The 25363-nt window shown below is 39.5% G+C and overlaps 1 protein-coding gene across 4 annotated transcripts in view; it reads left to right on the top strand.

Annotated features, from left to right (window-relative positions):
• The window catches only part of MYO1B (myosin IB), a 172487-nt gene that overhangs the window by 70968 nt on the left and 76156 nt on the right, over nucleotides 1-25363 (top strand). For all 4 annotated transcript variants that reach the window (XM_045560108.1, XM_045560107.1, XM_045560105.1 and 1 more), the window contains exons 4-6: nucleotides 11356-11450; nucleotides 21140-21244; nucleotides 25261-25307. In XM_045560108.1, the coding sequence (XP_045416064.1) occupies nucleotides 11356-11450; nucleotides 21140-21244; nucleotides 25261-25307 (247 nt within the window). The remainder of the gene's footprint in view (nucleotides 1-11355; nucleotides 11451-21139; nucleotides 21245-25260; nucleotides 25308-25363) is intronic.

Raw genomic sequence — 25363 nt, 5'->3', positions numbered from 1 at the left:
TGTGTCCCAAATTTACAAACTTTATTTGAATAGGTACATCATAAACTGGGTGTGGGGGAGACGGGAGCCCCTGCACCGTGTAAGGATCGCTTCAGTGGAGACTGCCCAGAAAGTCTCCACGCATGCTGCTAGCACTTCTCTCTGGTGCCTCAGCAGAGCAAATACATCACACTGAAAATCAGCGTGCACATTGGAACCATAGTCTTGGTTCTCAGAACTGATATAACCTTGCTTTGAGTGTTAACAATTTTTTATAGAAATATTTAAAAGCAAGAAGTTAAATCTGGAATGGAGAAAGCCATGGTTATAAAAAAAAATGACATTGTATTTTGACAGCATTGTATCAGGATGGCTTGTGAAAATGTCTTGCTTGAATATAGAAAACCCCCTTAAGGAGGTTACTGAAGGCCAGAAGTGAGGAACTCATCTACGTCAATGACAAAGGTAGTTATGGAAAGGAAGGGGCGGATTTGAAAGGTATTAGGTGCCTGTATGAAAAAGGAAAAGCAAAATTTTTATTGAAAAATTTTTTTTTCTGGTTCCAATATCCCTCTCTTGCTTTAGGGAAAGGTTTTTGTTGTTGTTGTTCTGTTGTTTTCAATAAGTGACACAGACCAAATGACTTGTCCTCACCTAACTAAATTATTTTCTGGTTAGATAGTACATGATTTCTCTAAACTGAGCACCCGAGGGTAGGGATGATATTTCTCTGCCTGACACTCTCTTGACACATAAAATGTTTATTGGATTAATGAGTACTGAATTCTCTTAAAATTATTTCCAGAATATATCTTCCTTTACAGTATCATGATATGAATTTAGTTATTAACCAGGAAGGCTCAATATTATTCTTATTAGTTTGCCAGTTCGCTTTTCTTCCTCTGTAATAATATCTGCAGACTCAGACTGTGTATATACCAGTGGTCTACGTTATCTATGTATGTATGTATGTGCATGCATCTATTTGTATTCAGGCATATCATTCATATTGGTTGCTTTAATTGAATTTTGCAGCCACTCTATGAAATGGCTGCAAATCTGGTTCTCTCAAACATGAGTGGACTGGTGACCTTGATTCTATCAGGCAAACCCACAGAGTTAGCCCCAGCTGGCCGTTTAGTCCCTTATTGAGTGCCTGCTGCATTTCTAACACTGTACAGGATGCTTTATAAACATCCTCTGCACGGCCCCATGAGGCTTGAAGCACAAACCAAAGCTTGAAGATGTTGATAACCTTTCACTACTGCCCACTCCATTTTTTTTTTTTTAAATCAAAGCTGTATGTACGTGGGGTTCCAGTTCAAATGGCATCTCCACCCAGTGCCTTCCATGGCAACCTCAGCCAGATCTCTCTGTACTTCTGCAGTACATGGTGCCACGCAAGGCCCCCAGCACAGCGCTGTCTGCTCTGCATGGCCATCCTGTGTCCTGCCCTTTCACTGGCACGAAGCTGTGACATCTGCGTCATTGCATCCTGTGTACCTAGCGGACACGTGGGACTATTGGAATTAGATGAGGCACAGTGGCTTACATTTGAATGTTACAAACGTGAGAAGCTCGCTTTACTGAACTATTAATATTTGGGATGTGGATGTAAAGTATCTTAGATCAGAATGTGTGTTTCAAAGTTAGACAAAGAAAAAGACACACAAAGTGGCATACAAGGTGGTACATTTTTAGGCTTTAAATCAGTAGGGAACATCTGTGAAAAATCAGTCAGCATTTTGAAAACTTGAAATCATTCTTTTTACTTTAATGAGTTAAATGTTAAATTCAGCATTACTTTTTAAGGGTGATTAGGAAGGTTTTTGGAATAACTTGGGGTGTTTCCATGAATTTGTTGCCTGTACTAAAGTCATAAAAATTGGCCATGAAATTAATTGAAATAAGCAATTTTGCCAAAAAGTTTTCAAATGTTTGTGTTGGGAATTTGTTTAAATTGTATTTACCTTGAATCAGAAAGGCTATTCTTGTAACTCTAACTGTACAATTACTTAATATGAGAGTTGGGTAATAAAAGATGATTGTTAGAATCCTTTTGTTAAAAGGGATACTAAAAATACTGTAAGGGCTTATTGAATTTGAATTAAGTGCCCTAATTTCCTATTTGTTTTTTCCCCAAATCAGGTGTGCTTTGTTAATTTCTGGATGGGGGAAATAACTTAACTTCCTCCTTGTTCTCTGCTTCCTCCCTGCCTCTGTCCTTATGTATGCCTTGGAGTTCAGTGTAGCTTTTTCTTAACATGCTTCTCTCAGTAAAAGCCTTTTTTTTCCTTTTCTGAATGGCTTTAGGAGTTGCAGAAGTGTTTATTACTTTCTTCCACCTCCCTTTTTTTTTTTTGGAAGACTTAAGACTTAAGTGTCTTTGCTGTTAGACTTTAAGCTTCTGTAGCAGTCCCCAACCTTTTTTGGCACCAGGGACCGGTTTCATGGAAGACAGTTTTTTCAGGGACCAGGGGTGGGGGGTGGGGTGGCAGAGCTCTGCAGCCAGGTCTGTGGCCCCAGGGTTGGAGACCACAGTTCTAGAGGACAGATTCTCTTAATCGTCCGTCCTCGGGACCCTCACAGTGAGCACAAGGCCTCTTACCTCATGGGTATCCATGAACTCCTCTGGGAGCCCTGCCCTGGTGGTTGGTCTCACACTGATTCTACATACTCTTCCATTTTCGTTATTAAGGGATAAAGTCAAGTCAGTAGAAGACATTCACACTTGATTAATTTATGAGGTAGGGCCCTATAGTAGTGAAGGTAGATGAAGAAGTGGAATTAGCCTCTTTGCTTTTGACCTCTTACCAAGCCCAAGTATGATGCTCCACTGTGGAGCACTTTCCCCCTTTGGTGGTTTGTTTCGTGCCTTGGGCATGTTTTCTTTGAAGCTGTTGAAGTTTTCAGGAGGAAGTCCTCAGTAGCTAGGGGTTACTACTAAATTCCAAAGAGCAGCCTCCAGGCCCTGAAGGCAGATGTTTCCTCACTACTTTTATATCTTAAGTCCAGTCCTTTTCCTTCCTGGGGTAATTTAGTCTCTCTGAATCTCTTATCTACTTCCTAATGTGTGTCTCCAATACCTAGTGTTTGTAATCCACCTTTGACAAAGAGTCACCCCTTGGCCCAATCCACTTTCTTGCCAGTCCGGTAGAAGGAAAGGTGCTTATTCTGTTAAGTGACTCTTAGGAAGCTGGCCCTGGCCCTGGTAGACTTGAGGGTCTCCATTGTGATTAGTTAATGGTCAGGCCCGTGGGCTTGAAAAATCTGGGTGTGTCCCTAAGCTTCTGTATTACATGTGAATTACAAATAAAATTTCTAAAATCTCGAAAGGAGACAACCCCTTAAATTTTGGATTATTTTCTTTAACTAGCATGTGAACTTTTGAAATAAAGAACTTTGCTTATTAATTCTAATGCTATTTAAGTAGGAGAATTTCTTATCCAATTATCCAGAGATTTCTGTTGTTTCTTAAAACATTATGACACATGTGAACCATTTTTTTACACGTAACATTCAGATACTGTGATTTTGCCTTCTTAGTGGTTACATTTGACTGACAAGATTAAAATATATTTGAGAGACCCATTAATATAATGGGAAATGTGGCGTATGTTGAGGTTGACCAAGGCAATCTATGAAATTTCACAAAAATACTATGGGATCTGATTTTTGAAAACCAGTATGATTCTAAAGGAAGAAGAAACTTTTTATGCCTGTTTGTCATGTCCTATTTTAAAGCCTAACTTTTGAGCTTTGATATTTTACTATTGTCATTCCAGGACAGATGTCACTTTAAAGTGATTTATCCTGATGACATTATTCCGTTTTGTAGCCAATAGAAACAAACTTTTTTCAGTTATATAGCAAAAAGAAAGCAAAGTGACTACTTACATTTAGGATATAAGAATATAAATGAAATTAGAAAATTAAATGTTGATAAAACAGTCTCAGAAAAATGACTGTAGCTCATTTTTAAGATAATTCTTACCTGCATTCTACTGTATGTTCTGCCATGGCATAGCATCTTTTTTTTGTTGCTGAGACAGAATCTTGCTCTGTTGTCCAAGCTGGAGTACAGTGGTGGGACTATAGCTCACTGCAGCCTCCAACTCCTGGCCTCAAGCAGTCCTCTTGCCTTAGCCTCCCAAAGTGCTGGGATTACAGATGTGAGCCACCGTGCCCAGCCAGCATCATTCTTATATTGGGATGGCACCTAGGGACTTCTTTGAGTTTAGATGTATAAAAAGAAAAGTAAGATGCCCTTTTTTGTTTTTTGGGCCAATTGTTTTTATATGGTGTATCTTTTTCCACCTTATTTCCTTTCAACCTATCTATGACTTTAAGTGCGACTCCTATAGGCACGTATAGTTGAGTCTCTTTTCTATCCATTCTAACATTACCTGCCATTTAATTGGAGTATTTTGTCCATTAGTACTTAATGTTCTTATTGATATGGTTGGATTTAGTTTGCCATTTAATTATATATTTTCTATTTGTTTCCTCTCTCTGTTCCTCTTTTACTACCTCCTTTTGGATTATTTGAATTTTAAAAATGTTTATAAATCCCCTTATTTTTTTAGTTATTTTGGCTATAGCTCTTTGTATTACTATTTTAGTGGTTGTTCTGGTGATTGTGATATGTATTCCTAACTTTCCGGAATCCATATAGAGTTAATATTGTCTCACTTTATGGGAAATATAGAAACCTTCCAACCGTTTAGGTCCACGTACCATCCATCTCCTCCTAATCCAGTCCTTCATGTTTATTTTCACATTCTTTCCTTATTACTTCATAGGGTACATTTTGTCCATTGCTATTTATTTTGAAGAAAGGGTTACTTTTGTTCTCTTATCATCTCTTGCTCTGAAGCTTGGATTGTTTGGAATGTTTACCAATGTTGTGGCTATGAAAGAACAACTTTATTGTGTAAATAAGTTAATTTACCGTGCTTGTACTGGCCTAGGACAAGACTGCAGTAAAGCTTTCCAGGATAAAAGTATAAATAACTAGAAAGACTTATTTTCCCTAAAGTTTTCCCTTAAGATGTGATAGGATGAATGTCTGGTGGAAGGGCATAACACTAACTTACCTAGGTGATATTTTCAAGTAGGCAAATGTTTTTGAATTAAGAATATGAGACAATTATAGATGTAAGAATATCTACAATAATATTTTACAAGGAAAGCCAACATGGTGTCTCTTCTTAAAAAACAAAATTAAAAAACCTGTCAAGGTTATCATGCAAAACACACCACACGTAATTCCCTTTCTCCTTTTCCTTCTCTTCCACATCCTTCTTTGGACTTCCTCAGCCCTTGTTGGGTTCAATATGAAGTTAGAATTGGTGAAGCACATGGAGATTAGCCATTTTTAAAAAATACTTTTTTTTGTTACCTAGTTTAGAAACACCCAGTTTTTAGGGCTGAACCAGAGCTAGAAAGGAAAAGAAATAGTCAAGATTTGTAGATCTCTATTGTAGATGAGAATTTTGAGACTGAGCTATTTTAAGAGGGTCAGAAGGGGAATTTCTCTAATGTGACTTGAAAGTACTCTAGGACTCAGGATTGAATGAAAGGGAATGCCATTTTGAGACCCTTTGAAGAAGAAGACTTGAAATAAGAAAGTGGAAACTGTTACCTAAGTTCAGGAAAGTTTCTTGCGACAAATCGTGTTCTGTTAAACACTTTAGCTAATGGCGAGGACCTATTACAAGTCCTCAGCATAGATTAGACTTGCTTTGGAGAATGATTTCTCAAGCAACTCATTAGCAAAGAGCCAGAGAGTCTGAAACATGGGGCCATGTTTGAAAGAGCATAAGCCTTAGATGTGTTTGGGTGTTGCAGACATCTTTTCTCCTGTGCACTTGAGGTGAAGCAAACTTAGAAAGGAAATGGCAGGGTGGAGAGCATGGTGTTTTGGGAAAAGAATCCCTGCCATTGCCCCTGACGACCATGGAAGCAGAACCACTGTGATTAACACTCTGAACAGAAATAAGATGGGAGAGGAACATAAATACCAGCTAGAAAATTTTGTACATGCAACCCAGCATTCCATCCTGGCAGAAAATAACAGATGAGCCCCAAACCAAACTTTGAGAACCTAAAAGTGATAGATACAGCTGTTTGCAAACATGCTTGGTGCTGGGAAAGGTTTGGCTCTCAAAGAACAGCCGTGTAGCTGATCTGGAAATGAAGGGGCGACTGCACTTAGACGTCAGGCTGCCCCTATTCTTAGAGCTCAACTAGAGGACAGAAGAAGTGAATGAAACCGTGCTCTTGATGTGGTAGGACAAAAAGCATGTTTACCCCCTTACGTTACCGTCACGATAGTATACTTAACCGTTCATTTCTGTGTGCGGTAAATAACAATGCTGACACGGTCACAAAATAATGCGAAGCATATGGGTCACAACTGTTTTTAACTAAAAGCTTCTCTAAAGATTTATTTAGGTTCCTTAATTATGGAGTGGTTTGGAAGGCTGGCATGTGGTTTCAGTTTATAGTTATAAATGTTGGCACTGCCGATGAATACGTGCTCCAGTTACCAGAGATGAAGAAGAACAAGCAAGATTGGGAGGAGGGCTTATATTCTTTGGGGCCTTCCCTTTTGTCTTTTTTTTTTTTAAGTGAAGTCAAGATCTGTGTTTATAAGAAATAAGTATGATGACATTTATACTGTACTTGAGATGAGTGTGTCAGTAGTATAAGCCCATATCCCAATGCTTAAGTACTTTAATTGGTAAGTTTTCATGTCAATTTGAAACTAGTGGCTCTGTAGAGTTCTGAAAGAGTAAATACCCCCATTTAGCCTTTATCTTATATTAAGATTATACTCCACATTTTATGAATCTGGTCCTGTTTTTGGGGATAGCAGTTAAGTGTTTTAGTCTGGACAGAGAAGAAAAAAATAAGTGTTTGACTTAGGTGTTTTGACTTGAAATAAACCCATGGCAATGTCATTTGGTGATCTTCCAAAGCCTCTTGTGTGTGTATGTGTATGTGTCATGTGGTTATTTGTGTGTGAAGTAAGTTTGCACTATTTTGGATCTAGCGATAGTGTAAATATAATGTTGAATTGCAGTCCTGGGAGCATGGGACAGCGGCCTGTACTAAACAATCCATGAAGAGTCCAGTGAATACGTATGATTGGAAAACTTCCTTTGTATTTGTTTTAATGTGTTTTCCTGCATTTCTTGCCAATGATGATAATGAAAGCAGCATCTCAGAGCTATTGTCTGGAGGTTGGAGGAGCAGGAAGGGAAGAAGGCTAATAAAAAATCTACACAATATTTTCCTTCCCTGCATGAAGGTCATAGAAGAAATGAATTTCCTAACTCACTCCAGTAGTGACTTTGCCACTTCTTAGAGAGAATCCACTCATCCATTCATTCATTCCTGACTTGGTATTGGTTACATTTTATGTTCATAGCTCTGTGGATGGCACAAAGATTAATTAGATAGAAAGGCTCTGCCTTACAGGAGCTTATACTCTGGTAGGGGATAAGAAGATGTGTACATAACTGATTATAATACAGAAAGATTTTCTGATATTTATTCAGGGATTTATAACTTTCACAGCACTTTTATACACTTTCATTTTTGTAAATGAAGAAACGAAAGTTTAGCCAGGGAGAATGAATGATTTGCTTGAGGTCACATAGGCGGTGAGTTGTAGATTTGGGGCACAGGGAATCACATCTAGGATGCTTTCCATCCTATGTTCACTGTGTTTCCCGCCATCCCTGTTATGCAGTGGTGCACAGAACGCTAGAGAAGGCTGAGCCCACAAGCAGCTGTGGGGCTTGAGCAAGGCTTTGGTTGTATGGAGAGAGCATGGTTAAAAGGGCTTTGAGGGACAGAAAGGGATCAGGGTACACTGTCCCAAAGAACAGGCTAGAGTGACCTGTTACTTGAAAAAGACCCTGGTGCCAGATATTTTCATTATTTTTCTTCTGTCTTTCTTTTATTTATACATGTATTCAACAAATGCACTCAGAGTATATGGTACTTACACATGCAAGGTGACAGACTCACTGATGTGAGGGTCACAACATAAGACTGAGATGGCTGTTCTTGAGGCTTCACAGTGGTCCAGCCAGAAGATCAGATATGCTAACAAATAGTTTTAAGAGAACATGACAGTTGGGTGGGGCACGTGATTCACAGTGTTTCTGTGTTCAAGTTATGACTTTGCTCAGAATAGGATAGTGGGCTTCTCATGTCATTGCTCAAGACCATGTTTCTTGAAAGAGGCTAACATTTAGTTTCCAGAGCTGTATGGAGGATTAAATCCAGTTATGTATACAAATACGAATACATTTTCACTGAACCTCATTCAGCTCCTGGCACATTGAAGGAGTGCAATAAATTGTCAATATTGATGGCTCCACATGCCTTCTGAAGAAAAGCCGAAGTCCTTGATGGGTGTGAAAAGCCCTCTGTGATCTGCTTGGCCAGATTTAAGCTCTTCCTGTATCCCAGTTCTCCACCAGTCTCCCTGCCTCCAGACTGGTCTCTCTCACATGCACCCTTGTCACCCTGTGATATAGCCAAGATGCAGAGGTGCTAAATCCCACGGTCAGTAGCAGGGGTTGGTTTTGGCTCCGCCTTGCCACATTGAGGCAGTGTGACCTCAGCAAGTTATGTCTTTGCCTTGTGCTGGTCTTGTGAGATTTTAAATGATTAAACATGAAGGACTTGGGGACAGTTCTGGTACATGGTAAATGTCACTGTTATTCGTTCTAATTACTCTCTGACCTTGCCACTCCCCCATGTGCAGTCCTGCAGTGAGGTTCCTTGTCAGCTCTATTCTTCTTTTGGAATCTGCCATCTTTCTCTCTAGCTCATCTCATCCTCTCTTCCTAATACTTTGCCTTCCAGCTAAGTGGAACTTCTCATAACCCCTCACCCCTACCTCTGTGATGCTTTGGCCTTTATTTTTGCCATTTATCTTGCTAATTCATTCTTTAGGACTGGTTTTTCTACCTCTTGAAGATTCTCTAGGTCTAATCCCCACCCCTTTGAGGTTCCTGTCTTGCTCTGCAGTGTTTTGCATGTCTTTATCATTGGGCTTAATCTGTTGGGTTGCATTTTCTCTTTGTATATTCCACAGCCCCCATCCCCTCCCCCCCCCAAGTTAGTAAATGAATTAGAAGAGGGACTTTACCTATTTTAAATACATTATCATATTGTCAGAATTATTTTTGAATTAGCTAGAAGGGGCAAAATTTACCTTATTAGTAAATTTTTGCCGGGAAGGTCAGCAGGAGGACTGGCTTGGCCTTACTTGATAGAGGCCTTTTGTCATCCTAAGGCAGGTGACAAGCTTGAGGCCCAGGACTAGACAAGAATCATACAAACGCAGGCATACAATTTTGCCTCTAGTGGATCCTGGAGTTTCTGTCATTTGTTTGCAAAGGCAGTAGTTTTGTGTTTAGCTTGGTGATGATAATATCAACTATTTGGTATTTGATGGCATTCTTATTTTATAATGTTTAGAAAGTTTTTAGTTTTTCTCACTATTTTGTAACTCCAGTGTATTATCCTGAAAAGTCTCAACATTATCCAATTATAGATGTGTGATGTAATATTTCTCCTTGGTTTTCTGAATTACTTAGATTTTAATAAAAAGAGCCATAGATGGAGCTTGTGAGTTAAATAAAGCATACTTTTAGAGTACAATGAATCAGTACCATTTTGGTTAATAGAGAATGCATGGAAAAGCAATCCTGAGCAAAAAGAACAAAGCTGGAGGCATCATATTGTCTGACTTCAAACTATACTGCAAGGCTATAGTAACTAAAACAGCATAGTACTGTGGTATAAAAATAGATCAACAGAAGAGAATAGAGAACCCAGAAATAAAGCCACATACTTACAGCCAAATGTATCTTTGACAAATCGACAAGAACATACACTGGAGAAAGGACACCCTTTCCAAATTAATGGTGCTGGGAAAATTGGATTGCCATACGCAGAAGAATGAAACTGGGACCCCCATCTCTCACCATATGTAAAAATCAACTCAAGATTGATTAAATATTTGAATGTAAGACCTGAAACTATAAAAAATACTGGAAGAAAACCTGGGGAAAACTCTGCTGGACATTGGTCTAGGAAAAGAATTCATGGCTAAGACCAAAAGCATAAGCAATAAAAACAAAAATAGACAAATGGAACTTAAGCACAAAGCTTCTGCACAAATAATCAACAGAGTGAACAGACAACCTGCAGAATGGGAGAAAATATTTGCACACTATACATACAACAGGGGCTACTGTCCAGAATTTATAAGGAATTCAAACAACTCAACAACAACAAAAAATAACCCCATAAAAAAGTAGACTAAGGACATTAATAGACGTTTTTTCAAAAGAAGACAAATAACTAACATGAAAAAATGTTCAACATCACTAATCATCAGAGAAATGCAAATTAAAACCACAATGATGAATCAAGAATAGCTATTACTAAAGAGACCAAAAAATAACAGATGTTGGCAAGGATGCAGAGAAAAGGGAGCTCTTAAACACTGTTGGTGGGAATGTAAATTAGTACAGTCTCTATGGAAAACAGAATAAAGATTTCTCAAAGAACTAAGTATAGAGCTACCATATGATACAGCAATTCCACTACTGGATATTTATCCAAAGGAAAAGAAATTAATATACAAAAAAAGGTACTTGCACCTATATGTTTATCACAATACTATTTACAAGAGCAAAGATAAGAAATCAACCTAAGTGTCCATCAATGGAGGACTGAATAAAGAAAATGTGATATATATGGACAGTGGAACACTACTCAGCCATAAAAAAGAATGAAATCATGTTTTCTTCAGCAACATGGATAGAACTGGAGGCCATTATCTTAAGTGAAACAACTCAGACACAGAAAAACAAATACCACATGTTCTCACCTATAAGTAGGAGCTAAATAATATGTACACATGGAAGCAGAGTGTGCAATGATGGAGAGTGGAGACTTGGAGAGGTGAGGGGATTGGGGTGTGAATTATGGGAAGTTGCTTGGTGGATACAATGTGTGTTGCTCCAGTAATGGATGCACTAAAGGCCCTGACTTCACCACAGTGCAGTGTATCAGTGTAGCAAAATTGCACTTGTACCCTGTGGATATATATAAATAAAAAAAGTACATGGAAATAAACAGAAAATGCATGGAAAAAGGTAACATGGGTCACAAAGGATAGGTTTATTTATTTATTTTAATAATTTGAAGGAAGTAAAATGTGATGCATCAGCTTGCTTCCTAGAGCCTATCAGAATGGCCCTTTAAGGAACTCTAGTTCCATTTGAGAAACAAATGATAACGAGCTGAATTCTAAGGACTTTTTTCCATTATCCCCTGCAGCTTTGCCCTGTCAGATGAAGCATACAGATCCCTACGAGATCAAGATAAAGACCAATGTATTCTCATTACAGGGGAAAGTGGAGCAGGAAAAACAGGTAAGGCTACTACCAAACAACCTTGCTTTCTCCTCTGTAGAAGGTAAATGCCACACAGAATGCAGATAGCAGAGGGATCATGTGGGACCTCTTTAGCAAGACTCCTCACAGGGCCTCCCTCAGTGAGGGCTCCTTTGCAGGAGGCTGATTAGGATCATTAGGATCATGGAATGTTCCCTGGGGAGGACTTGCCTCATCTCTCACATGAAGAAACAAGGTACCTATCAAAGGGATTCCAACCAACCACTGTGGAAATCTAGTGCTGGATTCTAGGCCTTTCTTCCAAGACATCAAGGCCTGTGTGCTTTGACTCTGTAAGAGTCACTTGCCCAAGGAATGCCAATTTATTCAAGTTTTAGGAGGCTCCAGCACAACCTATCTTTGCTAAAAAAGTGAGGAAACTCTGTCAGTATCTGTTGTGCTAATAAACCAAAAAAAAAAAGTGAGGGAAGGCACGAGGAAAGTACTTAAATTTCACTTTAGAGTTTTCCTCTAAAGCCTAAAGAATTGAGATTTTTGTATTTCTCCCAAATGGAGAGGTTATGATTTTTTTTTAATTGTGCTTTTAATAAAAGCAATTCATATGATTGGTGGTCTTGAATGAGAAAGTGACTTTATAGAGGGTGCCCAGCTACCTGGGAAAGATTCAAAAGAGCCACACTCTGAATCCACACTTGGAAGCTTAAAACTGCTGTTGTCCATGGGTCCTTTTCATTTGTTTGTTTTTGTGGTTTTTTTTTAATGGAACTGATGAGTCAATGGAGGAGGAGGATGGTGAAGGAGATGGTATTTTCCTAAAGTTTAATCTGTAAAATGCTTTTGTTTTAAGGATAGGAATGTGATAATTGGTCATTTCTATCGTTAATAGTATGTAAACGTGGGATTTTAAATGTTGCAATTTAACTAACATCGTGACTGTTCAGTTACCAGACATACATTTTGAGTCCCCATTGACCAAGAGAAGAAAATCTGCCGTAGGTGTTGAGTCAAATGACTGAATCCATTTTATTCATAAGCTCTTAGAAAGATTTGTGCCCTGACAGGCCCACTATCTGCCTTGAGCTGGCTTTTGATTCTGTACCTACTCCTTTTCTCCACTTTTCCTTAGGAGTACCTCCTCTCTGCACCCTAGCATAGCTGAAGAAAGAGTGGTTAGACCAGTGTGTCCAGCTCCTTCCTTGAGCCCTTTGGAGACACACTGCACCATTTCTTTACAGGGTTTTGCGGGTTCTGGGTGGGCAGAAATGGAGGGAAAAGGTCTGGCAGGTAAGAATCCTAAGTAACAGAAAGCATAGTGTCATATTGTTAGAAGAGATTTTAGTTGTAGGCCATCTAGTCTAGGATCCTCCACATGGCACAGCCAGACTCCTTCTTTTATCGTGATGGAGGGCTCACCACATCACTGAATTTGTCATACAGGTTCAGCTAACATAGGTTTTTCCTTACCCGGAGTTCACTTCTGCCTTTACCTATTGGTCTTAAGTCTGCTGTCTGGAACCTTACCGAATTAGTCTACTTTTTCTTCCACAGGACACTCACTCAGTTATTTGAAGTCAACCTCCATATCTTCCTAGGGCTAAACATGTCCTTTTCTTCAACAACGTCTCACATTATATACATTCATTTATTCATTCATCCAGGGAAAAAATTACTGAGTACCTACTTGGTGAAAGGACTGTACTAGGTACTAGTAATATAGTGGTGAGCCAGACTCCATTCTTGCCCTTTCCAAGTTTACAGTCTGGTAGGGGAGATAAACAATAGCTCTTGACTATATATACACCTACATATGTATGCACCTATATATACAAATTACATATAAAATGTAAGTGTAGTGAAGGAAAAACACAGGGTGCTCATGAGAGCTTGTAACAAGAGGATTGGATGCTTCATGAAACTGCATACCAAGAAGTAAACAGGAGACTTGAGGTTTGGTCCTGGTTATGGTGAAACTATTAATATTATCCCTCTTAATGCGGACACCAGACTTCTAGTAACGTAACACATATATTGACTCACACTGGTCTTTTCACCAAACAAGATATTGTAGGTTTTTTGTACATTAACTTCTGGTTAGGTCAGACCTTCTCAATTTAGTATTGATCAACAAAACTATTTTAAATCTACATGTAGAATCTTTTACTTATTTTTATTAATTCTGGTCCATTGTTATAGCCTCTTGAGAGACTGACAAATTATAATTCTGTCCCCTCCCTTAGGACCGTTGTCATCCTATTAAGTAACAATGATAGTAGCTAAATTACACTGAGCACTTACCGCATACTGGGCATTGTACTTAATTTAGCATATTGCACATATGAGGCTAGTATTTTTGTTACTCCCATTTTTATGATGGGAAAATCGAGATGCAGAAAGGTTAAGCAATTTGCCTAAACTTACACAGCGAGTAAGCGGCAAAGCTGGGATTTTGAATGTGGGTAGTATAGTTCTGGAGTCTCTGCTTTTATCCACTATGTTAAGCTGCGTCTCTGTACCTTGAACATGTTTCTTTCTGAGTGCTGGGCCACCATTGCTCGTGTTGCTAAGTCTCCTTCAACCGGCCTCCAGTGTCTTTTTAAGGGAGGGATTTTGTTTTGTGTCTCTGCTACCTCATTTAGTGCCCAACACACTTAATCACTGCATATTTGAATGATTGAATGAATATCATCCCCCAATCCAAGGAGCCAGCCTCCTGTCTTTAGTTAGGTAGTTCACAAAAATACTAAATAGGACCAGGCCAAAGAAATTGCCTAGTCTCATTGAAAATATAGGTTATCCTACTAAAAAAGTTAATTGACTTCTGCCTAGTGCTGGGTATCTTTATCTCTCTGTGTTCTTTCCTTAGGTAGTCTCAACTATTCTCTGATTATGTTCATGCTTTCTACATTTATACTTGCAGTCAGTACCTCTAACCTGATCTCCCAGCGAATATATTCAGTGCCAATCTGATGTGTCCATTTGGGTGTCTCATCTACATCTCAGACTGAGTATATATAAAACAGAACTCTTGATTTCTTTCTATACCCTCCTATAACTAACTTTATGATCTCAGTAGATGAGACCACTAGGCAACCTAGTTATCAAGCTAGAAATGTAAGAGTTACCCTTGATTTCTTTCTTTTCTATATTTCCCACAGCAATTCCATTTTCTTATCCTGTCAGTTTTATCTCTAGAATATACCTCATGCCAGGCTGTTTCTTCCTTTTCTTTGTGTCCACATGGAGGTTCCAGGCCCAGCCACCAACTATTATCTCCCTTGAAGACTATTTGCAGCAGTGTCTAATGGGTCTCTCTCTTGCCTGTCTTGACTACACACAGTTCCTTTTCACAGACACCAGTCTTTGGCTGTTCAGATATTTTTTTCACCTGTAGGAACTTTAACAGGGCACGGGCATCTTGGTTGGATGCTTTTATTCCTTCCTTGTCACTGGCCAGTTCTGTCAGGTGAAACGGAATTTAATTCTTAGAAGCAGTGCAGCTTCTTGTTTGTCTCCAGGTTGCCCAGTAAAGATGGTGTCAAGGCACATCAGAAACTCTGTCCCTTGCTGAAGGTGTCTGTGTTGATGCTGCCCCTGCCCCGGTCACGTTTGACTGTATCTCCAAGCCCACTCGTTCACTTCACATAGCTTCATTTTTATTTTCACTTGGAAGAAGAGATGAAAAATATTCCTAAGCCTCTTTAGTTTCTAAATTCTTTAGTTGTTTAGTTAATCTTGTTTATGACTAATGACACTTTTTTTTTTTTTGAGGGTATTTTGATTATCAGGTTGTTCCTAAGTGAGTCATCATAAGTGGGTTGCGATCATTGGTTTGATGGGTCTTGGCCAATTCTTCATCTCCTCTGGAACGTATGTCCCAAGAAGACAGCACGTCGACTAATCAGCCATGTCAGCGTGTGACATCCTCCTCTCGGGGAGTTGTTAACTATACCGCTGCCTCCTGGTGGGCTTGTGCATCCTCGTTGCTGAAAAACTGAGTGGAGGTTGCTGGTACCGTTGCAGAGGGTTGGCATTCATTTTTTCTTAGAAAAAAATAAACAATACCTCATTCCTTTGGTAGAACTCTAATAGTAACAGGGAGTTCATTCTTCTTTTTTGTAGTTTTCTCTTCTCTTAATATTTTTCAACTCAATAACTTGTCCTTTTGGTTTCAGTGCTCCAATCACCACTTGAAACCCCTTTCTCCCTGTCATCTTCCCTGAGTTTAGTCCTTCCTGGGATCCCTCTGCCCTCTGTCCTAAGCTGGAGAATGGACGGCTGCTTCCCAGGGCCGTCGCCTTTTCCTCTGCTAGGGCCAGTACCACAAGGTCAGGGGCTGCTTCAGGCAGGAGGCTGGAGGCTGGAGGCGGCCACCACAGACTCAAATCCTCGGGGAAGCACTACTTCTACCCTCCTCCCCTCAAATCTGCTGACCGATACTAGAAAAGTGAAATAAAATAGAAAAAGGAAATAAAAGAAGCCATAGAAAATTTAAGCCCTAATTTTTTACTTTAGTTTTAAGAGACGAAACAAACTACCAAATTGCTACAAAAACTTTTAAAAGCCTGCTCTCTCTTGTGGAGACCAGTAATAGTCTGTGAACTAGCCATCTTTGATTAGGGCTGGTCCTTGGCCCATACTTTGAGTGGCACTGCCTAGAGGTCACTTGAAGTATTTGTCTTGGTTTTGAGCTACTGTGCTTCCTAGATCTCATGATGAACTATAGTTCTGGGTGCTTCAGCTGTCCATTCTCACAGAAACTTCTAATGCAGGGAGGTGGATACTACTCCTGAGAGCTCCTGCTTTGAAATGACCCGCTCAGCTACACACTTGGTAGCTCCTAGCCCGTGAGCTCTTCTTTTCACTTACAGACCCAACAGCGTCTTCTACTTCTCCGTTCCCATAGAGACATGCGGTGGTTTGCTGACTTATTCCTATCTTTTTCTACTTTTCTTTCCTTTTGGAAGCAGTGGTGAAAAAATTGCTTCAAATCATATATTATGGTTATAGTTGTCGTTAGACTATAAAATTGATTAAAGCCTAGAGTTGTGTGTTGTTACAAGTCTGTTTCATGGAGATAACTTGAGGGAAAATAAAATGATGGAATATAATATAGAAATTGCAGCACAATAGTATGAGGAATTTGGGGGGGTGCGGTCATGTCAGTTTTGAGCAGAAGGGGGATGCCAGGCCATTTTGAAATGCCACATCTTAGTCACTGAATTTGTTTCTGTGTACATGATGTTCATGTACTTATTAAAAATTTTGTGTTGCTATGTAAATGAAACACTATAACTAACATTTATCGTGGGCCTGGAATATGCGCTGTACTTAATAATATCTCTTTTCAATAAGAATCTTTATAGAACCACCATGTAGTATCAGAGGGCTTATTTTATAAGAAGTAATTAATTTAAGTAGGTCATAAACCCTCCTTGGCAAATGATGATGTTATTGGTCTTAAACATTGGAGACACTCTTCAGCTGCACAGTTCTATAATGTGGGCACTTAGGGAGAGGCATGAACTCTTTGAGTCCTTTAGGTGCTATTTAATTCATTACTGCAGTGCTAAATAAAAAATTCATCAGGCCTCGTAAAAGTGCTGAAGTATTTCTAGGCAGTGAACTTACAATTCCCTGCCGTGGATATAAGCGGTTTGTGGAGAACCTTTCAAGTGCCGATGGGGGCAGGGAGGCAGAACATGAGGGAACCGTCAGAATTACATTTTTCCAAGGACATCGGAATAAATCGCCGGGCCTGAGAAGATGATCTTGACATAAGAAAACATTATAAATTATCTGGTTTCTAATTTTACAGTTACATCAGTTTCTAGGAACTCTTCAGCCATCTGCTAGAAGAGTTACGAAGCCTGCCTTACTCATTAAGAACTTTGGTTCTAAACCCTAAATGACCTTCTGCTACTTAACATCTGTGATGGTTCTCCGACTTGGTCAGCGACAGAGATGCCACTGACTCACTATAGCCTAAACATCGATGAGCATTTCGCACCACTGGAAATATCCATACTGAAGCAGAATAGCTACACAAACTCAAGGGTAAAATATAGTGAGCTTTTGTTGTTTGTTCCCCATGTGAGAAAGGCGCCTCTCAATCCACGTGTTTTATATGAATTATCAGAGATTTTGTGGCCTCTTTCAGAAGCAGATGACATGCTGTTTTATTTCAATGAAAACATCACCAGTTGTGACTTCCATTGTAGCAGAGGCTGCATCTCTCGTTGCAGGACCCATGTTTTTAGTGCTCTGATTGGAACTGTTGATCTATTTGGATTGTTGTAGCTGGATTATTTTGCAGCACAGCAGACTCAGGACTGCTAAAAAGGGTGTTCCTCTAGGTTTTTGGGTGCTTGTTTCATTGTACACAAACATGACTTATTTGATTTAGGCATCCTTACTCTTTAGGTTTAGGTCTCTGAACTGCCAGACCTCAGTTCCTAGAAAAACTTGGGTATCTTAATCAAGGAGATGGAGAGGTAAAGAGGTAGATAGTATATCAATGTGTGTGAGTAAAGGTGTGGCTTTCTCTCTGAGATGCCATATGATATGATCAGTATGTGACACTTAAGATATTAACCTGTTATCTGTGAATACATCCATAGATGCCTGTTACTCCTGGATACATTTATTAGAAGCTCTGTGAAAAAAGCCCAGAATAAGCCTTGCTTGTATTCATACCATTTTTTCCCTGACACAGTGCTCGAATCCATGTGGAGCCCACACAGTTAACTTGCATAGGTTTAAATATCTTAGGAGTGAGATTCCCATCCTTGTAGCCTCACGATCACAACGTGTTTTGTTGAAATGTTTGTTTTCCCTTTCTCATTTACCTTCTGCTATTTCACAATGCTTTCTTTCATTAAAAAATTTATTATTATGAGTTTATATGATACTATGATTATATGACAGTTACACAATAATATAGAATGTATGTTATTCACAACACAGTGTAAGATGTCAGGGCCTACAGAATTAAATTAGTTATATTCTTACCTTTATAAGACCTAAAAATCCTCAGATTCATAGACTGTCATTTATGATTACCTTCTGTTCTTTATAGAAATTATTTCTGATCTACATATTCTGATCCAGAAGTATTTCATCATAGGCCATTTGTCCATCAGTGCAGAATATGTGTTAAACCCTAGATGTCTACTATCTTCTGTTGAGAAGAGATTTTGACCTCAAAAACTTTGTATTTTGTTTGACTATTAATGAATTTTAAGATTCAGGTTATATTCAAACATATATATGTTCATGAATTTACATATGTAAAGTATCTATGAGTTAGAGAAGATAATGAACTAAGAATAGATTCTAAGCAATGCTGTTGTATTCTGCAATTTTAAATGCCAGTATTCTTACGTTTTATAGTCTACATTGTTCAACAGCCAGACTTTGAAATTTGGAGGATGATATTCAATTCTTAATTCCTCTCAAAAATTTAGTATTTTTCATTTATAGAAGTTATTACATAAAGATTTGATTTGTATAAATAGATAAATATTTGAATACAGATCCAAATTTATTAGAACTGTAGCACCAAAGAGCCAAAAGGAAATGAAGCAGAAAGACTCATGAGATAACTGTTATTTCCTGTTTCCAGCATAGTGAAATATTAGGAAAACAGTTCCTTAAACTATTTTGGACCTTGCACTTCATCCTTCCTAGTTTACTTATTTTTCTAAAGTAGTGCTTATATCATGAACTACATGACTTAAAGACCAAGTATGTTCAGAAGAAAATTATAAGAGCTGTCTCTTGTAGACAGTGTGACTTTGGAGAAAATTACTGTTAATCTCATCTTCTAAAAAATGAGCCCAATAATAGAACTCCTGAAGGTAGTTAAGAATCTGAACATAGAAACTTTTCAACAACTTGGAAATAAATTGTTAAAACAACTTGACCTGTATCCTTAAACTACGTTTAAAAATTATATTCAAATTGCTTAAGCAGGTTTTAAAGTTAATAAAATTGATTCCTAATTTTAATTTAAATTAATCCATCTTTATGTGACAGCAGATATTGTGGGTTTATTTAGAGTTTAATAGCCAGGTGATGTAAACCCAACACAAATTCCAAGAGATCTGTTCCTGGTGCCATTTTCAAACAAATCTGACCCTGAATCAAGAACTTGATCCCACCTTGTTCTGCCCATTAAAAAGGTCTTAGAGAGGCCAAATCAATTCTAGCAGCCACCAAAGGGTTCCCATTCTTGGTTGATTTCCCCTACTCCTACCAAGGCAGTTTGTCCCTGAGGTCCATCCTGGGCCAGGACAGGATGTCCAGAGAACACAGTGTGGCCATGAATCTGAGGTTTGAGGTTTGGCTACAGTAAGGTCCATAATTACCAGAATAATTATAATTATTTCCTTTGCCTAAAAGAAAACTCACCTTTTCATCTAGAATGTGTATGTATGTGTGTTTGTATATTTGCCATTGTCTAAGACAGTTAATTTGTCTATAATTGTTTTCAGTCTTCTAGTAGCGTAACATGTAGAAAGGGCAGAAATTTATGCCAAGAAAGAAGTGTATACATAGTGTATGTGTGAGTGTAGGTGGGGATGGGAAAGAAGAATGCTGCTGAGAAAGCAGAATGATGAGAAGCCTGGTGGGGAGTTGCTTCAGAGGCCAGACCACAGAGCTGGATTCACGGGCGATTCAGGAGGGCCGGCCCAGAGCTGGAGTCCAGGTAGCACAGGATGTCAGGAACTGGCTGGGTGGGCAGACTCACCTGAACTGGAAAGGCAGAGAGCCTAGAAAGAAAGTATCCTGAAGTGACCAGAGAAGAGTTCCACCTTGAACCGGTGGGTGGAGGGAAATGTGGCCCCCACAAGGAACGGTAATAAATATTCGAGGAAAAGGAGAAGCCCTTTGATGAGAAAACTCATTTCACTGCATCTCACTCACTGTGACCCCAAATTCATTTGACCTTGGACCTCATTTTCCTTGAGTACCTAGTAATATTCCTTGGATCTCAATGTTAAAAGAATCAGGTTCCAAGAGGCAGATGTTGAGAGGGGACACGAACTGAGAGGGAAAGGATAAAACCCAAAACACATTTGGTCGACCGCACCAGTTTGAGCTAAGAATTTTTTGTATGCCTAATGTGGCTTCTTTAGCAGTTTACCTTTTGGGGTTACTAGTGAAGCCTGTTAAAACTACCATGCCCTGAAATGGCTATATTTCTTGTTACCAAGTCCTTACATTAGCTGCTTAATGTTTGAATTGAGTTGAAGAGTAATTAATTTTATGTCTGGTTGTGTGCAAACCAGTTTGATTTAGAAATATCTTTGAGGAAGAGCAGTTCTTTTAAACTTTAAAGATACGTTCGGTAAAGATACCAATGTTACCAAGTTATTTTTGGCTTGTGTCATCTGTATGTAATATAATAATTGTATACAAATGATTGCTTTAAGAAGATAATTCTCCTGAGATTTTGTTGGCTATGTTACTAAGCAATTTTTTTGCCCAGTGATAACTTTTAAGTGTAATTCCTACTATATCTGAAATGATGACATGTCATTGAGTAGAAAGCACACATATTTAAAAAGTTTTCCAAAACATTTATTCCCAGGAATAAAGGCATTTGAAAACACTGTCAGTGGGTCTTCTCCCCCAAATTTCCTCCCCCCAAAAAAGATTTTTAAAATTTCTGCTTTATTGATTAATATGGCTTGTTTTCATTACAGAGGCCAGCAAGCTTGTCATGTCCTATGTGGCAGCCGTTTGTGGAAAAGGAGCAGAAGTTAATCAAGTCAAAGAACAGCTTTTACAGTCCAATCCGGTCTTGGAAGGTAGGATTTTTTTTGTGTACATTAGGTCAGTGTGACTCGAACAGTAGATTCAGTTTTCAGGGCCCTTCAAGTGCCTGCTTTACTGGGAGATGTTCTTGGAGGGAGGAGGAAGGAAGAGATCTGGGCCAAGTCCTGTTGAGCAAATAAGCTGTATCTTAGACACTCGGCTTCACGTGCTTAGTGGAGGGAACGGTTCACTCGTGTAAAAGCAGCTTTCTCACTTAACAACCATTTTTCCCCATTCAATTTTTATTTGAATTACCTAAATTTTGCTTTAAAATAATCAAATGATACTTGCATTTGAAGGTGCAGTACTGCTTTATCATTCAGGATAACACCTGATGCTGGTTATTTTTGTTGTCAGGGAAACGAAGGCTATGCCAAAGAAACACTTAAGGACCAGTTTTTTCAGGGTCAGAGGAAGCCTAAACCTGACTGTAGAGCTCACAGATTCCGTGGTTTGCTCTCTGTACTAGTCAGCTCCGCTACCACAGCAAGTACACAAACTGGGTGGCTTAAACAACAGAAACTTATTTTCTCACACTTCTGAAGGCTAGAAGTCCAAGATCAAGGTGCTGGTCAGGTAGCTTTCATTCTGAGGCCTCCTCTCTTGGCTTGTGGGTGGCTGCCATCGCCCTGTGTGCTTACATGGCCTTTTCATTGTGCTGGAGTGGGGAGAGAGAACAAGCCAGCTCTCTGGCATCTGTTCTCATAAGAGCAGTAGTCCCACTATGAGGGCCCCACCCGTCATGATCTCATGTAACCCTAATTGCTTCCCAAAGGCCCCACCTCCCAACACCATCACATTGAGGATTAGAGCCCTAACCCAGCATATGACTTTGGAGGGGACACAAGCATTCAGTCCATAACACCGTCAGAAGACAAAGCCAGAGAAGAGTTCCCTTACTGCCATCGGGGATGGCACACACATTGGCACAAACCACTCTTACGTTGGAAACAGTAAATCAAAGCAAGCCATTACAGTTGCTTCATACTGTAAGCGTGTCTTTGGTGTCATTTAACACACTTGTTGGGTAGTAGGGTTTCTCAACCTTGGCACTGCCGGACTGTGTGCATCTTTGCTGTGGAGGGCTGTCCTGTGCAGCTCTGACCTCTACTCACCAGTGGCACTTGCACCCCTGCCCCTAATTTTGTTACTGTTGAAAGTGTCTCCAGACATTGCCAGATGTCCCCTGGGGGGTCAAAACCACCGCTGATTAGAATCTCTGGGTGAGAGAAGTAGTTTGATGGCAACCTTTTGGTCAAAGTTGTGCAAGCAAAGTCATGGAAGGACAGGATTTAACACAGATTAAAGCAGAGCTGCTCTGGGGCAGGTGGGCACCCCTCTCCTCCGTGTGGAGGGACAGAACCCTGCTCTGTTGTCCTTTATACTCAGGCCCAGCCTCTCCCTCCCTTTTGGAGATGCTCCTGAACACTGAGCATTCACTGTGACCCCGAGATACACTTTCCTGCTCCGGTTTCTCCATTTTATTACAAGGAGACACTGCATCTGCACCCTCGGATAGAACAAGAGAGAAGCAAAGGCCGAATAAGCTATTACGTTGTTTTTTATTTTTCTTCCCTTTTAGTACCTTAACTGAGAAAGAGGCTATTATGGGAAGTGGGATCTCTTCATTTTATTGTTTCAATATTGACTTTTTGTTTGTTGTCTTTTGCTTTTAAGTTAGGGTGCTATGCATATGCTGTATTTCTGTATATGCTTATTTTAAGAATGCCGCGATGCACAGGCGAAACGCGGTGGAATGCTGTCGCTTGCATCTGTGATTAGAATCTGCCTCTTTATTCAGTGGTATTTGAAACTAGGCTCCAGTGCAGGAGACGGAAGAAATGTCTCCTTGTGGGCATGTAGTATCTTTTATGGGAATGCTTTACTTTTTAACTGGAGCTGCTACTGTAAATGAACATTTAGAACAATGAACTTAAAAAAAACAATTGAGGAATGTGTCTCAAGTGTTCTATAATGGACCTCTTGTCTTTGATTCTGTGGCTCATAATAAAAGGCTTTAGTGTTTAGGGTTGTGTTTAGTAATGTGCAACTCAGATTTGTTTGATGAAAAGATGGTTTATGGCTTGCAAATGGTGCCCCAAATAAAGTGTTTTTGAAGCAATTCCTTCACTTGCCCCTGACCTTCAAGCCACAATAAGCCGTCCTTTATGCACCAGCATCTCTAACTGCACTTTGGGGTTGTCCGAGTTAGCTAACTTGGCAGCCTGGCCTGTTCACACCCACCACAAAGGACTAGCCTGTGAAAACACAAGAAATGTCATAGTCTTCATGATAACTAGGTCGGCGCACACCATCATCAAGGTTGCATTTATGAAAGCCTTTTAGCTGGTGGTGAACACGGGATAAGGGTGGGGACCTCCCCAATAGGCATCCTTTTTGAGCATTTTTAGTGTGCAGTTTTCCTCATTCAATGTAGCATCTGTCTCTGCTGGAGAGAGAATTTGCTGTTGGGACCTACTGAACCGTACTCGGCCCAAGCAGCATCTCGAATGCAGAGAACTTTCCCTGTGTTGACTTGGTAAGTTTTGCTGTAGCTGAACTTGAGCCAACTATGTCTTTTAAGTAAAAAAAAAAAAAATAAAAAAAGCCACCTAATGCAAAATATAACGCATCAGGCTTGGCTGCTGAGTAAAATTAACTTCTTTGTAAACACCACACCCTCACTCCTTGATCAGGTGACTGCTTTCAAAACTCAGACCAGCTTGTGGCCCTTAGTTCTCATGTGAGTGCTTATTACTCTAATGCTGTTCTCCCCGTTTAATTTGAAGAAGTTATGGAGGCTTCCAGAGATTTGATGCCTACCCTTTAATCCAAAGAGTCATTTCTGTTTACCCCATTGTCATGCATTCTTTGCTAGCTACAGTGTGGCCCCTACATCCTAGTAACAGTCTGGGTGAGTTGGGGGACTTGGTAGAAATGGAGAATCTCATGCCTGTCCCAGACTCATTGCACCTGAGTTTGTGCTTTAGTAAGATCTTCAAGTGATTGGTTTGCACATTAAAGTCTGAGAAGGTACAGGTGGGCTTTACATCCGGGCTGGGCTTGCAGAGCCCCCAGCAGGGATCAGAGCCCCCAGTAGAGATCACCTCTGCTTATACAATTTATGCTTATACTCCTGAACCCTACTACCACGGCCCAGATTAATTTGCCCTCTCTTGTACACAGGCTTGGTGAAGACTGGTGAAACAGTCCTTTTACTTTTTGAGCCTGTGCCATTACCTGTGTTAAACAGGCCTACTCTGTGCCTGGGGCAGTGTCAACTCTGTGGTTCTTATGTGCCCTCATTTAAAAGGGAGTCCCGTGGGGGATTTGTCTCCTGGAAGCAGCTAAGATGGGAATAGCTTTTGCATGATGAGCCAATTCTGTTTTCTTTATTTTCTGGAAAATTTCACTTAGGTCTGATGGACATAAACTGAGGAAACTCTGTAGCATTTTCAGTCTATTGGAAACAACTTTTTTCCCATTCTTTCTGTATTTTGGAGTTACATAATAATCACATTTAAGTAGCCTTATTTTAAAATTAATTAAACAATTTAAAATTTCACATGCTGTTTCCATGATCTGGAAACTTCCTCAAGTTCCAGAAAGCCTTTGAGAACAGTAAGTAATCTCTGAAATAACCTATTCACTGGTGATGGTGTAAGAGCATAGAAGCTTTGCTTGTTGGCCACTGGACTGATTGACTACTATCCAAAAGTGTTGAGAGGTATTGAATTAGATAAGATGAGTTTACAGTAATGGTTGAAAAAATTCCATGAATCATAGAGATGACTCTTTTTCTGTGAACTTAAAATAAGATATGGAAGCTTTAGCAGCTGATTAAGACTTTGGTAAGTGTATTTCTATAGAAATTTTGGACAGAAATGTCATTGCTACAAGTTGTAGTTTGCAGAAATTATAGATGTCAAATACTGTATCTGCTTTATTTCTCTGCTTGAAGTTATTTTTTCTGTCAACTTTAACCATGCATCTGTTTCTTTCCTACTAGCTTTTGGAAATGCCAAAACTGTAAGGAATGACAACTCCTCTAGATTTGTAAGTATTTGTATAAGCATAAGTGTTAACACTAATATTTAGCTCACGTATGTTTA

Source organism: Lemur catta, chromosome 8 (assembly GCF_020740605.2).
Source record: "Lemur catta isolate mLemCat1 chromosome 8, mLemCat1.pri, whole genome shotgun sequence".
NCBI classification, from domain to species: Eukaryota; Metazoa; Chordata; class Mammalia; order Primates; family Lemuridae; genus Lemur; species Lemur catta.
The sequence above is the reverse complement of the archived record's forward strand: the minus strand, read 5'-3'. Positions and strand labels throughout refer to the sequence as shown.